Source organism: Erpetoichthys calabaricus, chromosome 6 (assembly GCF_900747795.2).
Source record: "Erpetoichthys calabaricus chromosome 6, fErpCal1.3, whole genome shotgun sequence".
NCBI classification, from domain to species: domain Eukaryota; kingdom Metazoa; phylum Chordata; class Cladistia; order Polypteriformes; family Polypteridae; genus Erpetoichthys; species Erpetoichthys calabaricus.
In genome coordinates, this window is record NC_041399.2 from 156,531,990 (window position 1) to 156,549,480 (window position 17,491).

Genomic DNA, 17,491 nt, shown 5'->3' on the forward strand with positions numbered 1-17,491 from the left:
TGCCTGTTTTTTCTTAATCAATGCACTACTCGAATATCTTGTTCAGTCGGCCTGGAGACCACCTTTTAAAAACATGGTTGACCTCCCTGAGGTCAATGAGGAACATCAGGCGGCTTCACCTGAGCAGTCTCAGTATGGAACTCAACCAGTGTGTGTCCCTACACCTCACCACATACACACACATATATATATATATATATATATATATATATATATATATATACACACACACACATATATATATATATATATATATATATATATATATATATATATATTTATATATACTCAGTTTTTTATTTTGTCCCTTCTTCACACTAGCTATATCTAATAACAACACACCTGAAAACAAAGGTGTATTCAAGAGTGTCTTGGTTTATAGATTTGAGAAATGTATCATCTAACAACACAAAAAATTATTCAACCTTATATATTGTTTTTTGGAAAATGCATTAAAATAACTAGCCAACAATATAAAATACTGCTTTTAAAGCAAAACTACGAAACACTCTTACCAGTCGACTAAAGCCTCCATACAATATACAAAAACCTCCCTGATAGTCAGAAACCTCTGCAAAGCCTTCAATGTTTCTGTAGTCATATGAAGAAAGAATTCTGTTAGTTGAGGAATCAATCTGGTCAATTCCTCCAGGAGTCACTTCTAATACCACAGACTTGCGAGTGTCACTCCAATGATGTTTATAACAGTTGTATCTCTGAAATAAAAAAAAAAAATGTAAAAAATGAAAAATATAAATAATCAGAAAATATTAGCAGAGCTTGAAATGACATGTGTTGCAATATTTTCAAGATTTTATTAATAGGAATGTCTCCCCAAATTTACTACAACTCTTTTCCTAATCATTTATAAGTCTAGTTAATAAGTAAAATATATCTGAATTATAATGATTGCAAATGCTTACTCTATTAATAACAAAAAACAACCATTCAAAGAAATTCGACCACTTTAGGAGAACATATCCTGAACATCTTTACTTAATGAAACATAATGAGCATAAACAGACTGAACAATTGTTTAGACTAAGAAGTTAAATTTCCATATTAGACTAAAAATGGAAGTTCTGTTTAATTTTATGTTAATTAAGAATAAACAAGCTCTACCATATCTGTTTTTAATCATTCTGTCCATAAATACACATGATCTAATCAAAGTTTATCTTTGGAAGATCCCTTATAGATTGTGCTTAATACTTTCAAAACACAACTTTAAATTAGTTCCCTTTATTACTTCATAACAGCTCCTACTGTATATGAATCCTATTATTTCATTTGTTATTCTCTTACCCTTCCAGTAATTTTCCCCTCTGAAAAATCTGTTCTGAATCTCTGTAAAATAAAAAAAATAAAAAACTAAATGAGAAAAAAATAAAGATTAAACAGAAAGCTGTTTATTTGCTAGTAAAATTTGGATTAGTTTTGTGCAAAAATGTAATCATTTCAAAAAGAGTAACGAGACAGTGAAATCGAACTTAGATGCATGTAAAGAAATCTCAGTTTGGCTGCAAGACAACTGTATCCTCATATGCACAATTTTCATATTTTATAAAGCCTTCTATATTTAAAATTACACTTTTAATATATCTGCTTAAGTATTCTTCAGAACATCAATATCAGTGCTAAGTGGGCTTGTCCATCACAATAGCAGTCTTCACTAAACAAATTAGATAAAAATATATATTAGATAATAATAATACACTAGTTTATACTAGAGGCTGTTGGATCGAATGGGATTGTCTTTGCAGAATGTTTTTTAAAATAAATAGCTAATATGCTTCATACACTTTATTGCATTTATTCTGATTTGGATCAGATTAATATGGAATGAAGAGTTTTACAGGAATGTATTCCTTCATCTTTAAAATTTCCTTCTCATTTAAAATTTATTAATCTCAATTAAAATTTCCCTATCATTAGAACTATTCACAAACGCTATTAATCCATTCCCTAATGTATTACCTATGACAAAAAGGTTCATAATTAACACAAACTTTTTAGTAGCCTGAAGGACATAATCCTGGCATATATATGACTAGCTCCTTCCTTAAAATGCAGACAAACAAAGGTTAAGTTGGAATCGCATATATTGTTGCAGGGCATAGAATTAACAAAGCAGTTCTTCTATTAAATCTGAAACATTTCTTTAATCAGATCAATGTGTTTAAGGTTAAGTTACACAGACATGCAATTTTAACATTTACTATCTCATGTTATATATGAGGTAAACCTGAAATTTTAATCTGAATCTTCAAAATTATAATTAGATATATTTCAACCTGCATGTAACAAATCAGAATTCAAATTGTAGATATCTCAAATTCAATTCTGACTAGTAAAATTGAAGGTCCTTCACCATCATCTGCTCTATGGAACTTTCAAAAGGAAATATCTGAAATTATAATTTGAAATGTTGAGATTGGAATTATAGATATACGGTACTTAACATGCACAAATTACACATATCATAAATGTAATTTCTGATATATGAATTCAAATTTTACTAGGGAAAATGTAACTGAGAATATCTGTAATTATTTTAACTAGTCACAATTGTACGTATCTAAAAATTCAGGTACTGACTAGTCAATACATAATTATAAGTCTAACTTTAATTTTGACTAGTCAAAATATAATTACAGATTACCTTAAACTGAAATCTCCAAAGAAGTTAATGTAAAAAGACCTTCAATTGTATATACTGTATCATAACATAAATTATATATATATCTTTAATTTATATTCTGATGTAGATATGTCATCAAAATTGCTGATACCCTAAATTCTTAAAGATGTTTTAAAATGGTTACTCACTATTCAAATACATTAAAATATATATATTTCATTTTGTAAGAATGTAATGATAGTCTATGGAAATCCAGTTTATTTTATGAAAAATGGGTTGCAGCTGACAGGCAAACCTACTGGCACTGATTATAGCAGCTCCTGATTTCACAGTTTACTTCAATGATTGAAAATAATTTCAGTTAATAAAAAAGGGAGGAGCTGGCAGTTGAGATGGGAGGCAACACGAATCACAGCAACACTTTTAAATATATTTTGATGACATTGCTTTATTGTTTACTACAAAGAAAAAAAGGTTTTCAGAAACTCTTAAAACTAAATTATAATGGTGCCAACAGAGCTGCATTAACATCCATTAACTTAAGTATTTACAAGCAAACTCGAAGCCGTTACAAGAAATGGCACAGCCTATATTCAAAACAGTGGAGGTATTAAAATGCAGCAGCCCAAAAAAAATATCATACAGTGAGATGAAAAGTAAGAGAGCTGTGTCAGTTCAGTGCATGAGAAAACTGCAAGCTAGGTTTGTGCCGATGGATGATATCATCAGCAATCGATGACTGATTACTTACATCTCTGATGGATGTTACTTTCCTAATGAATGGAGCCATGTAAATGAACACTTACATCCTAACTGTATATGAATAGTGTGTAAATACAGTACAATATACACTAGAAACTTTAAATGTGTCTTATCAGCCAAAAATCCAACAAAATTTTTCCCTTGCAAAATATAAATTAAAATTCTTTTGTTGTAGGGTTCAAAACGCTGAGTTCACCAGATTTTTGCATACTTTATTAATGTTTACTGACAATGAAAGCTCTGTCATGTTTTTAAGGGAGTTGAGAATGTTTTATAATCCTGCAAGTGTGCTGCAATCAGTCTGGAAGCGTGAACAGAGTCAAGGCTGGTGATATAAAATCCTGTTTGGATTGTTTAGTGACCGCAATTGGCTTATCCGGTCTCTTGATGCATTGTCTTACATTTTTCTATATTTGTGAGGAGGAAGACTGTAGCGTCTGCTGAAAAGAAAATATATACTCATCAAAATGCATGCCATAGTAGCATTCAGGTATCTAGCCAATGGGGTACTGTCTTTAACTCTTTATCCAATCCTTTTGGAATAAGCAAACCAATAGTAAGCTTGTGCAGTTGGGAAGTGTGTTAGCTCTCTGATTAGCTATACATGAGACATACATTAGTCTACCTCAAGGGAAGCAACCCCAGAGAACTGTGGATGACTTTAAAAGGAGATGGGGGCTTCCTCAATGTGGCGATGTCACTGATGGATTACATATCCCCATCACTCCCCCAAAAGGATTATTCCACATAATTTACCTACAGGCTATAATCATCTTCTGTATAGGAAAGTTTGTAGTTTGGGAGGAGTGAAGGCAGACGCTATGTGGCTTGAAAACAAAACATTTATTATGCTTTAGAATGACACTTTGAAGTGAATGGGTAAAGCAAGCATACTTTACTAGGATTGATTCACATAAATACAATGAAAAAGCTCTAGTACATTGTGCTCATCTCACATGGCCTTTTTTGTATTGTGTGCTTTTTCCAAATCCAAAAACTCCACTAATTTATAGCTGGTCAGACAAGCCTTTAGCACTTGTACCAACAGCATTGCCTAAACTTGGTACAGAGCTTTATGCATAAAATAATTATGCAAGTCTTTTACAACAACCAACAACCTTCCTACTTAGTCGAAAAACATGCCTGGCCACATCTTTTGGCTCACCATGCTCATTTGCTTTAAAACCAAACTACTGCCAAACTATTTAGGTTGATTTCTTCTTAGCCACCAATTCATCCATCTGTGTTTTTCTGTATTACACAAGGTACTTTCATACCTTGTTATACTGCATGGGTATCAACTATAAGAACACACTGTGGCCAATGTGAAAATTATAGGAAGTGAACAAGGTCAATATTGGTGGAGTTAAAATGGTGATGCCATGGTGATGATCCATAAAAAAAAAATATGGAATATGATTATAGAAATTAGCAATGTACTAGGAACCAATATCATTGAATATAAATAACTAATATATTTAAGGAATATTGTGAGTGTCTATGCACATTACAATATAATGAAGAAGAGCTAATATATACGTCTGGAGACAACCATGAGTGAATTATGCTGAAAAGTAGGTGGTACAAATTGCACAGCTCACTAAATATTACATTAACAAATTAATCCAGCACCTCATGAAGTAGGAGTTCAGAGTAAGGGTTGGTGATTTTTAGCTGCAAAGAAATAGTGCTTTTGTTAATCTGGTCTGACAGAGAGCAAGCTTCTGATAATGATGAACTGTTTACAGTTGAAAAGTCTCCTAAAAAGACCCCTACTAAACATATAAATGTGACGTATATTCAATGTGCACATTGTACATATTAACAATAAAAATAACCTGTTGGAAGATAAAAAACTTTTCTGTAAAATCAGATTACATGTTTGCACTCTAAGACATCAGTGGACTACTGATAAAAGTAAACAATATATTGTTGCAGGTGCTATGTGTTCTCTCTGTTGATCAGTTGCAATACTAGTGTAGGAGTCGATGTATGGTTGAAAGAACTGGCAGTTACGTTCATGGAAATATGAACTGCAAGATATGCATTTGAAGTAAACAATGTGTCACATCCCCTCAAAAAGAGGGGAAACGAACTGTCATTATGTGAGGTGATAATAAAGAGACACAGGAGATTTCAATGCTCAAAATACCTGAATCAGTATATTTGCCTAAGGACACCAGCAGAAGAAGGGATGAGGCAGTGCAGCATCTACCATCTGCTGACACATTTAAACAAATACCTAAAGGGAGTTAGCATTACCTTCTAACTAGAAATGCAAACATGCCATGCCAACGCATTTTAAAACACAAATATAGCAAAATTCTTATCTAAACTCAATTTGCTGCTGTTATGACATAGAGTGATGCAATAGTCAAAATTATGGCAGAATTATTTTATAGCAGAAAGAAGCACTTCTAAAACACATGCAGACAAGTAGCTACAGTGGTCTATGAGCGTGTGTGGTTGTGCATCTGCCTTTCTCTTCTGCTGCTGTGCTTAATATACAAATTGATCATTAAGCTTTCATTACCTTGTGTTTCTGAGCTTCTGAATGGACAACAGCAATTGTAGCATTTTATTTTCTCTCAGCATTAAATCTTTTGTTCAGATTCTTTTGCTCTTTCTGCGAAACTCAGCCGTTCAAAGTGCACAGACTTAAGGAATAAGTAATGGGTGTTTTAGGAAGAAGCTCTATGGATGTAGCCCTGTCAGCAGAAGATTTCATCACAATTGACTACAAACATTTTAACAAGTTGTCCCCAGACGTGTATTCTTTTTAGAGAATTATGTCTGGCCTAGTGACTCTAATACGAACTAGACAAACCACTGAGGCTTGAAAAAATCTGAATAAGTTGCAACTTCTTTACTGTGTAAGAAACTCATATGTCTGGCTATATAATGGATAAAATAAACTAAGTTAAATTGGCCCCATTAAAAATGAAGTCACTTGCTGCTATTTTATTAATTGCTAAAAGTATTATTTTACATGGAAACCTTAAAAAATCATGGGGTCAAATGATGCAACAATTTTCCTAAAAATCACTGGAAAAGATCAGACCTGTGATGTTATTTGGTCTAGTATTGAGCTGGTGAAAGAAATAAGACAAATTCCAAAAAACAATTTGATGGCATGTATGTACAGCTCATTCCCTAATCTCCCCTTCAATTTACAAGTAGAATTTGTGTGGTCAGAATAGACTGTTATTAAATGAAGAGTGTTTCTTGAAAACTTGGCAACATTTACCTTTTATGAGATTCTAAGGGCAGGAGAATAGTTCTTTGATTTTGATAGAAGCGTGGAACTACATATTTTATTAATTTTCAAGGTTTTGTTTCTACCCAGATGCTTGAATTTCATGTCTGACATGCTATAGATGAGGAATTCCCCAAAGTATAACAAAAAATGAGGGGATTTTATTGACTTAGAGGGAATTCAAGCATAGGAATTATTTAAAATAAAAAAAAGATATAATCATCATGGACTGTGTAGTTTATCTTAACAATATTCATTAACTATTTCCAGCAACTGAAAAATAAATACTGCTCAAAATCAAACATTATTATAATCATTGCCACATAAGTTACTAAGTACCAAGATAATTATATCTTAATTTACAAAAACTCTGTGTAGTAATTCGCTTTATAAAGTAGGTTCATCAGAATATCACTTTGTCAGGTCTGTAAAATTTGCTGATTTTTCCATCAGTATATGGTGAAGATATTAGCTAGTTAATAACATACATTAATTAATATTGAGCAATATTTAATGAGGAAGTTCAATTAATTCAAATGTTAAATGTTACAAATACTTGATGCTTTAATATCACAAATCAAACTCTCCATTTTTGAAACTTTAAAGCTACCTTTCTAAAGTCAAACTTGTCAATTTAACATTATTATTATTATTATTATTATTTCAGAATTCCTATAAAACAGCCTTTGTTCTGCTGACTTCAAGCAACCTCACATAATTGATTACACTTTGCTACTGCATGTGTATTAATTCAGAATTAGCCTCCAACTCAGACTTTAAGTACAGTAATTACTTCTAACTGGAGACAGCATTTCATTCACCCCTGCAACATTCAAATATATGTTGCATGTGTCTTTATTACATTAGGTTTGTTGTAATTGTTATAATAACGAACATTAGTTTAGTTTCAAAAGCCCAATGAACAAAATAAATGTATGGTGTGTAGATTAGTTTTCAGCAATGATGTATGCTATTTTAATAGCTTTGCTCACCACACTTTTGTTAACATATTAAAATGTTTAATCATTGGAGAATTTTTCCTAGTGTTTCAAAGCATTACAAGCTGAGCCACACAAATGTCCGGACAATGAGGAAGTGACCAGACAAACATGTATAATATATCAAAGTGTAACATCAAACATTTCTGCATGATAAAAGTATCTACTTGAAATAAAGAGAAAAAAACACAATATGAGGCACAAGGTAAAATCTCCACTATCACCTGAAACACTTTTGAAGCTTAGCACTGAAATAATCATCTGACTGAAGGAGAAATTCACCTGTTTAGATCTCATGTGACTTTCACAGCCCCACAAAGCAACCAAACAGCCTTCTGCAAACGCTATGATGGAATATTGCTAACTTTTACATGTTTACATTTCCAAGAATTTGAGGAGTAGTAAAAACAGAGCAAAGGAATTGATTGCGGCTGAAATTGGAAAAATCGCAGTTCTCTGTCTCCTCCATTGTCAAGACGCTGAAGACATAAAATAAGAATTGTGACACCAACCAAAGCAACCTTCTCAAAAGGCTTACAAAACAATCAGTTTACTTGTCTCTAAACCTCAAAGAAAGCCTATATGACAACTTCTCTAAACTAGATGCAATAGTAATTGGGAACAGTCTGTATGTGTATATGAGTGCAATGATAATACAGTATATGCACCATTGACAAAGTGGACTCAAGAACTGGCAGATCTCAAAAATTAATACAAAAACTTAAAATATGCAACACTGTTAAAAATAACGTGAAAAAATATAGATACCAGAAGTATTGGATTTCTGTGTCTTATATTTAAGTTTAACTTTGTTTTATCACAGATAACAGCACAAAGCATTCTCTAAGATTTTGTAATACGTCTGCAGAACAAACCTGTGAGAATTTTGGACTGTTCACCTATGCAGAAAATACTACAATCCTCAATTCTTTGACTGCACTGTTCAATTTCAAACTAAATATTTTCAATCAAGTTTAAACACAGAGACACAGATGGTCATTACAAAATGGTCATTTTGTTTTCGTCAGACAATTCTAGGCTAGTTTTAAGGTGTACTTAGGATCACTGTCACACTGCATAAATCAACATACAGGGCGAGCCAAAAAGAAGTACCACATTTCAAATGTTTATTCTACAAAAACACTACAAGATAAAATAAATTTCATTAAGACACAAGAAAGGGTATACAAAATAGATTTTTTTCACTGTGTTTTAAAAATGATGCCTTCAAGGTGGTGGCCATCAATAGCGATACACTCTTCAAGACGATTTCTGAACGCTCGCATGACACGTTTGGCCATTTCCTGGGGAATAGCAGCGATTTCATGACGAATAGCGCCCTTGAGGGCTTCAAGGTTTTGAGGTCGATGTTTGTATAACTTCAACCACAAGAAGAAATCGCACGGAGCAAGATCAGGCAAATGTGAAGACCACACAATATCGCCACACAGGGAGATCAGCTTCCCAGGAAACATCTCTTGCAAAACATGAATGGATCTTCACGGCATATGAGTTGTTGCTCCATCCTGTTGAAACCAGGCATCCACCAAATTCATTTCTTACAGGTGGGGCTGCAAAAAGTTCTCTAGCGTCTCCATGTAACATTCTGAAGTGACAGTGACCGTTGCACCCCCCTCCTCATAAAATTAAGGGCCTACAATGCCCAATTCTGCAACAGCACACCAAACACGTTCACTGTACAGGGGTCTCTGATGAAGTTCATGTGGGCTTATTTACGCAACCTTTCAAATGGAAATGTGCCTTGTCACTGTACATGACGATGGCATCTCGATGAATGGTTTCCTGAATGTTCATACACAACTCTCTATGGCTCTCCCAGTCTCTCTTAGTGAGTTCCTGCACTACCCTCTTTTTGTATGGATGGAAATTAAGGTCCTCATGCAAAATCCTCCTCAAAGGTGTGTTGCAAATGCCTAAGGCAGAAGCATGTTTATGTGGTGAATGTCTAGGAGACTTCAAAACTGATGTCCTTACAGCTTGGATGTTTTTCAGTCTGAGGACAGCCTGGAAGTTTTCTGTTCAATGTTGTACCCGTCTGTCTAAATTTAGCCACCCACTGAAGAATTGTTTTCTGATTTGGGACATCAACGTTGGAAGAACGTTGGCACAATGCGTAGTGATTATGGATTCATTGTTTTTGAAGAATGCTTTGACAGCGAAAGCACAATGCACACCGGACCAAGGCATGTTGCCAACTGAAAACTACAAAGGATCGCCTATCAAAAATTTTGTTCTCACCTGGCTAAAGTATACAGCCTGAGATGCCCAGACATTGTCTGCAAAACTACAGCTGTCTTTAGTTTCCTATGGTGACACAACTTCCTTAGCCTTTTGTCATGAATATAACTTTGGATACTTTTGTCTTGCTCCATATGTGGAACAGTAGAAAGTAACACAATGGAATTAAAATTTTAATGGTTCATCTGTTTTAGAAAATTAATTAAGATGCAATTTTACAGTCCTTTTACAATCTGGAAACACTAGCAGCTACTGATTTAGAACAGGACTGCCCACTCCATGAATCAATGGAACTTTTCCTTTAAGCTCAGGACATCATCAAAAAATAATGCAAAATGTATTTTTTCATGTCATGAAAATAAGTCATTTTCCCTTTAAAACCTTTAAAGTTCATTATGGGTCATGAGTTTACCTGAAACATAATAAAAATTCAGAAAATGAAGCAGGGTGTCTTTCACATATGTATTATTATATGAAACTCAATCACAGCCATCCCATTGCTAATGTATCATATTGGATCAAGGAGATTGTCTTCACCAAAATTTAAGTGTAAAAGGATTGATATTTTGTTTTTAAATCCCATTTTCAAAAAGTTTCATCCCAGTTCCACAAAGAACTCATTTTAGTTCCACCTGCTAAACTAAAATTACTTCTTGTGTCACAAAGTATTGAGTCAGATCTTGCCGCTTCTGTTGGTATATTGGACTTCTAAGCATTAGCCAAATATTATAGAAATAAATAAAATCTTTGCCACAAATCATTTATTATGATTAAATATTTTGCCAAATAAAATTAACAGAACTGAGGTGTCTAATATACCAGACTTAATTTTTATTCTACAGTAAACATTTTAAAAATCCATCATAGCAAACAAATGGTTGCTGGTTTAAAAGTAAAAAAGGATAACATATTTCTGATTATACATTTATAATTTTATTTGGTTTAACGTTGCTTACCAGTCCTCTTTTTAGCTGTGTTCAACAACACACTAATCTAGGCATATCTTACAAAGTGACAGGAGTCACTCCCATTCCCTATATCCTCAATGCCTGCTGTGCTGACACACTGCCTAAAACGGTAAGCTGTACCTTAAAAACAATAATTGTGAATTATGCAATAACTGAAAAAAACATCAATAAACAAAAATGATCTTATTCCGGCATGTTATTCCTTGTCAGTCTGCTTTCAGAACTAAAATTACATGTTGTACCATAAAGAATTGAGGGGAGCCCCATAGAATTATGACAGTAATACAGCCCTCTATAACAAAGCATATAATACAAAGACTCATACACATGGAAGAGTGTTTTAAAAGAATACACCACACAAAAATGTTTTTTATACATTACTTACCCCATTTAATTTGTAGTGATGATCGAGAAAAAAATTTTATCTCAGGTTTTCATGCAGAATGGAGCTACATATATTTCTGATGCAAAATAAGTTAATAGTGAATAACGCTGGAGAACAGCAAAGTCAAAACAATGAAAAAATGTCATGTGACCCATGTCCTATAACCCACACGAACCATCCAGTCGTATGTTCACAACATCCCAAACACATGTATTTTGCTTCAAGAAAACACTTGTGAACTAAAATGAAACATACTCAGAAGTGAATAAGCAATTGAAATGAAGCTCCCTATTGATTGGCCACAAGTTCAGTGCAGTAATAACTTATTCATTGGTTAAAATTGCATTTAACTTAGCAACAATGCAAAGTTAACTAAGAGATGTGTTTTAAAAATTAAAAGTTAGAGAAAAGTGAGTGAAAAAGTTATCAGAGAAAGAATATGCCTTAGGCTTGTACATATCTGAGATTTTTCAACAAGGCCAATTCATCCATGCAGTTTCACAGCCAGACATACTGCTGAGGTATGCCTGTTTTAGATTTAATTAAACTTAATGACAACAGGCAGGTTTGCAATTCAAATGCTCATTTGCATCTGAGTCATCACTACAAACCTCACAAGTTAGGTTATATATGGGGGAAAAAAAAACTGGGGGTGGAATATTGCTATAAGAGACATCTACAACACTACAAAGAATGCAAAAAGCAGAGAAGCTTTTGCAAATAGGAGAGTTAACTTAATGATGCTTCTCTAGGTGATTCTAACTGAATGTCCCCTGAAACACCGGACATATACAATTAAGTTTATCTGTCAGGAGGTGACCAGACTTCTAATTTTTCCTGTAAAAGTTCTATATATTGACTCCAATTTAGTTGTCCCAAATTATTCTTAAAAATGTTTCCACTGTTGTACAACGGTGCATTGCATTTAATCACAAAACACCTCAGCTCTTTTCAAAACAGACACAGAACTTGACTAATCAGCTTTCCCATAACTGCAAAACCCACCCCTATGTAAACATGTGCCTTGGCAAGATAGCCTAAATTATCCATGTATGCAAGATACATAGGATCAGTTCAAGCGGAAAAAAGAAACTGATTTTTTCTAATTCTGCTTTTGTAAACCATAGCACAGTCATCAGCAAAAAGTCTGACTGATTTTGTGTTTGTAGCTAGTCGTTTGTGTTTGTTTTTTTGTTGTCACTGTATGTCTGATGTACATACTGTGTTGTGTACAATGCACTAATAATGTAGATTATATTCAGGATCTCACTGTACTTCCAATGAGCTGTCATGTGTTAACACTCTATTTGTCAAACAAGTACCAAATTTACTCACCCTCCAATCCCCACTTCCTGTTTAATACTGGTTCTAAGAGAATCTTGTCACCCTACCTATCATATGAGATTTGTCACAGGCCATAACAGTGCACTAAAAACTAAAAATTTGCATGACTTGCATAAGCTGGAGATTTAAAGTCAGAGGTGCCAGTGTAGATTTTCTTTTTAACTGAACTAAAAGGGGTATGATCAGTGTTCTACAAAGCAGATTTAAACCCTTAGGGCTTGTTTATACTTTACAACACACACACATTCCCAGCGTTCATTTGATGTGTCCTCTGAGCACGTCCTCAGAAATTAACGCGACACATGTGTGAATTTTAGTACCAGCAAAAAGTCACGGGGTGCAGTGTGATAAAAGTTGGAATGGGACATCAGAGTCTCTGTTAACGATCTACATGTGACAGAAAGCCACTTTGAGGATCCTCTGGGATCGATGTGCATGCTTCGATGTTTGATGAATGGTTCGATGTGGTGAATCAAAATGCTGACATACAAATGTCTTCGTGATGCTGTTATATTCAAGCGTCACATATTACCCAACGTAATGACACGATACATTTCAAAAGTCTCACATACCATTTTCTGTGCCATCTTTTTTTTTTTTTTTTACCCCCCCCCCCCCCCCCCCCACCCCCACCTTCACAACAGCATCATAATGTACGGCAGCGTATTTGAGCAATAGAGAAAAAAAATTAAGGCATGGTGAAAAGGTCTATTTTGTGATTGAAGTGGAAATTTCGGCTGTAATCATGAAATGTCCACTTTAACTTCATAGTTTACTTTATCATTAAGTAGACCATTGTAACCGTCATCTTAAAACCAACCCAGTTGTTAATCGCTATGTGCTTCTTGGGCTTCCTCCTGACCTGACAGCAGAGACAAGCAGCAACAGATCACCATACAGAACACATTAAATTTATGATATTACAACCCTTTGCACATTTAGAATCCATAGAATTATACCTGACATACTTTCATGATGAAATGCATTAAAGTATGTACAGTGATCCCTCGCTATATCGCGCTTCGCCTTTCGCGGCTTCAGTCCATCGCGGATTTAATATGTAAGCATATTTAAATATATACCGCTGATTTTTTGCTGGTTCGCGGATTTCTGCAGACAATGGGTCTTTTAATTTCTGGTACATACTTTCTCAGTTGGTTTGCCCAGTTGATTTCATACAAGGGACGCTATTGGCAGATGGCTGAGAAGCTACCCAGCTTACTTTTCTCTCTCTCTTGTGCTGACTTTCTCTGATCCTGACATAGGGGGATTGAGCAGGGGGGCTGTTCGCATACCTAGACGATACGGACGCTCGTCTAAAAATGCTGAAAGATTATCTTCACGTTGCTATCTTTTGTGCAGCTGCTTCCTGAAACGACATGCTGCACGGTGCTTCGCATACTTAAAAGCTCGAAGGGCACGTATTGATTTTTGATTGAAAAACAAACTCTGTCTCTCTCTATCTCTCTCTCTCTCTCTCTCTTCTCCTGATGGAGGGGGTGTGAGCTGCCGCCTTCAACAGCTTTGTGCCGCGGTGCTTCGCATACTTAAAAGCCAAACAGCCCTATTGATTTGTTTGCTTTTCTCTATCTATGTGACATTCTGTGCTACTGACGCACACTCCTTTGAAGAGGAAGATATGTTTGCATTCTTTTAATTGTGAGATGGAACTGTCATCTCTGTCTTGTCATGGAGCACAGTTTAAACTTTTGAAAAAGAGACAAATGTTTGTTTGCAGTGTTTGAATAACGTTCCTGTCTCTCTACAACCTCCTGTGTTTCTGCGCAAATCTGTGACCCAAGCATGACAATATAAAAATAACCATATAAACATATGGTTTCTACTTCGCGGATTTTCTTATTTCACGGGTGGCTCTGGAACGCAACCCCCGCGATGGAGGAGGGATTACTGTATGTTACATTATACAGATAAATCGTTAACTTCTTTTAAATAATGAATACTGTTAATAATTACACATATGGGGGCAGCACAGTGGCAGAACTGTAGCGGTGCTGTCTCACAGAGAGTCATGTTGCTGATTATCCCTGCCTGGAGTTTGCATGTTTTCCTGGTGGATTTCAACAGTGTGCTCCGGTTTCCTTTCAAAGACATAAAGGTTTGAGGATTTGGTGATGCTAAAATGATGCTAGTGTATGTGTATGCTTGTGTTCAGCTTGCGATGAGTTGATGCCCTGTCCAGGGATTTTGTTTCTGTCTCACGCCCGATGCTTGCTGGAATGGGCGCATCTCCAGATTGATGGATTCAATCATTAAACATTCTTTTCAGATATATTGTGGCAAGGTGCCCTCAGAATTTAGTGGATGTTTCGGGCAATACACGACACAGTGAAGCTGAACGTTTTCTCTCACCGTGATGATATCTCGCACTGCCACTTGGTGGAATCTTCCAGATTTACGAAAAGTACATGTGCAAGTAAATGCAATACAATGCTTGCATAGCAGTAGCATCCGCTGGAGCACGTGTCGCGTTGCGTGAAGTATAAACCTGGTCTTATAGTTTGATAAAACTTTAATAATCTATTTTAACAGAATCTAGAACACATGAATAGACAATAATTTTATTGTAAAAGGCAAACTACCTTGCAAATTACAATTCAGTAATTCATTTTTTAGTAGTTTAAGATGTTTCCGGTCTATTACAGTTTTGTACTTATATAATAGAAATATAAAAATGGTCACTAATAGCCAAAAGATGCAGAAGTGGAATTAGTCTGTTTAATTTTTAATTTTCTTTCATTGCTTAATTTTACATCAACATATTTTTAGTGAATCAAATACCAAAAAATTTTCAACAGTCTATTTATTAACAAAACAATTTATGAATTCTTACCAGTGCTTCCGTTAATAATTCTGTTCTGTGCTCAGTTGAAAACTTTAACGTTTCAGATTTCTTTCCAGTTCCTTTTCGAAAAGTAAGGTAAAACTCAGTGCCTTGCCCCTTGCCCACTGGTCCAATTCCACAGATATCTCCATATGGCCACTGTAACAGTACACAAAAGTAAACAAATGATTCTGTTCAATTATGAAATTAAAGCAAAAACTACATATGTAACATAATGAAAGCATACACACACACAATCATACTACACCTACACAACAAAATACATTTCAAATTAGCATTATGCATATGCTCTTTTCTTTTCGTACTTGCACAAACAAAATAAAGTCCAACAATTTTCTGTTTCATTTTGTGACAAACTGCCCAAAGAAGCACAGATTAATATGTCTCAACATTTTCTTCCAAGATCTGTAATAGATCTGTAATAGAAAAAGATATTTGTTCATTTCTGAATTTACAGTCTTTAATCATATTAATAAAGGTAAAAAAAATGAATGGCTACTCCATGAGAAAAAATTTAGAAACCAGGAGTAAATGTACTAGTTATGGATCATGAATGCAACAATCTGCATTTGTCCAAAAAGGACAGCAATCAAATTTAATGCAAGTGCATTTTTCTACACATATACAATGGTCAAGTTAGCAGAAGAGACAAAAGGGTCACATGGAACACTGGTAGCAGTCAGATAAGCTGTAAAAGGATGTCCAGCCATGACACCTGTGAAGCTCTAAAAGGTGAACAGAGAGGGCATGGATAAAGGCCAGTTTCCTTCTCCTTCATGAGACTGTCACACCTTTGGCATAATGCTAAAACATTAAAGTTCTTTATGACAGTGGCATGTAACATTCTTTTATTTTTTTTCTTGTTGGGTCATTATGAGTAGCTAGTCTCTTTTCTAACTATGGGTTAATAACTGTGGTGAGCTGTGTTGTGCAGACACATGTGAGCAGTCACTACAGACACTTTAATTTCAGGTGTAAATTTTATCTGGTATAAATGATCAAATTATATATGAAAGATGGTCATTATGATTCAAATGTAACATTTTAAATAATGAGATGTAGGCTGTTTTAGGAGTGTCAAAGGGCCTGTTCCAGCCCACAGGCCTCAAGTTTGACAACCTTGCTTTAGAATATCAATAGTTTATTTCTTTCTCAATATTTTCCACTGTTAGTGAGAGGTTTACTTTTGCTCATAACACGTTGATCCAAACTGGCTTATTGTGTACACTTTTGCAAATGAAAATGTGACTTTTTCATTTTTGCCTCAGAGAGTAGTTTTCTTTTTTAACACTGCCTTTACAATTTTCCTGTCCAAGACTTCAGCAAACAAATGACTGCAATGCTTCAACTATCTCAGTGTTGAGTTTCTCCATGATTTCAGCCACTTTTATCAGTTTCTATCTGACTCACAGGTTTACAGTCTATGTATCTAAAACAGTCCTACCATTTCCTGACATCAGCTTTCAAGCACTTAAAATCTCTATTACAAGACTATTGACATGGTTACTTTTGCTACAGCTCCTTCCATACCAGCCACACCAAAATACTCTACCTCTTTCATAGTTTCTTAAGTGGAGTGGTCTCTGCAGTGATGAGGTTGACTTCTGTAATGAAGCACTCAAAAGGAGCAGTTTGTTTATGGAGGATTTATTTATGTTGTGGATAGGTCTCCAATCGAGCCAGGAACAAACTTTATAACATCCACTCTTCGAGGAACCCCAACAATAAAACCCACAACCCACTTTCCACCCTAATACTCTCTCTCTCTTTGACACAGTTCATTAAACAAAATGTTCCTACTTTGCAAGTTGATCCTTCCAAAGCAGCCTTGTTTCCTAACCCTTCCTTGATTTCCTTCCGACAACCACCTAACATACACAAAAGTCTTGCCTGCAGCTCACTTCACAGAGGACAGCCATGTTCCCCAATTGGCACTTTGAGTTAGAGCACGAGCAGGTGTACCACCAACAATACCATTGTATCTGGTCCCTCAATATTAAAAAACAGGCCTCACA

General features: G+C 34.9%; 1 protein-coding gene across 2 annotated transcripts in view; it reads right to left on the reverse strand.

The window, feature by feature from the left end:
• Positions 1–17,491, reverse strand: part of LOC114653624 (dnaJ homolog subfamily C member 13) — a 331,290-nt gene that overhangs the window by 235,045 nt on the left and 78,754 nt on the right. For both annotated transcript variants that reach the window (XM_051929216.1, XM_028804037.2), the window contains exons 4-6: positions 15,465–15,614; positions 1,306–1,347; positions 516–716 (exon numbers count right to left, since the gene is read on the reverse strand). In XM_051929216.1, the coding sequence (XP_051785176.1) occupies positions 516–716; positions 1,306–1,347; positions 15,465–15,614 (393 nt within the window). The remainder of the gene's footprint in view (positions 1–515; positions 717–1,305; positions 1,348–15,464; positions 15,615–17,491) is intronic.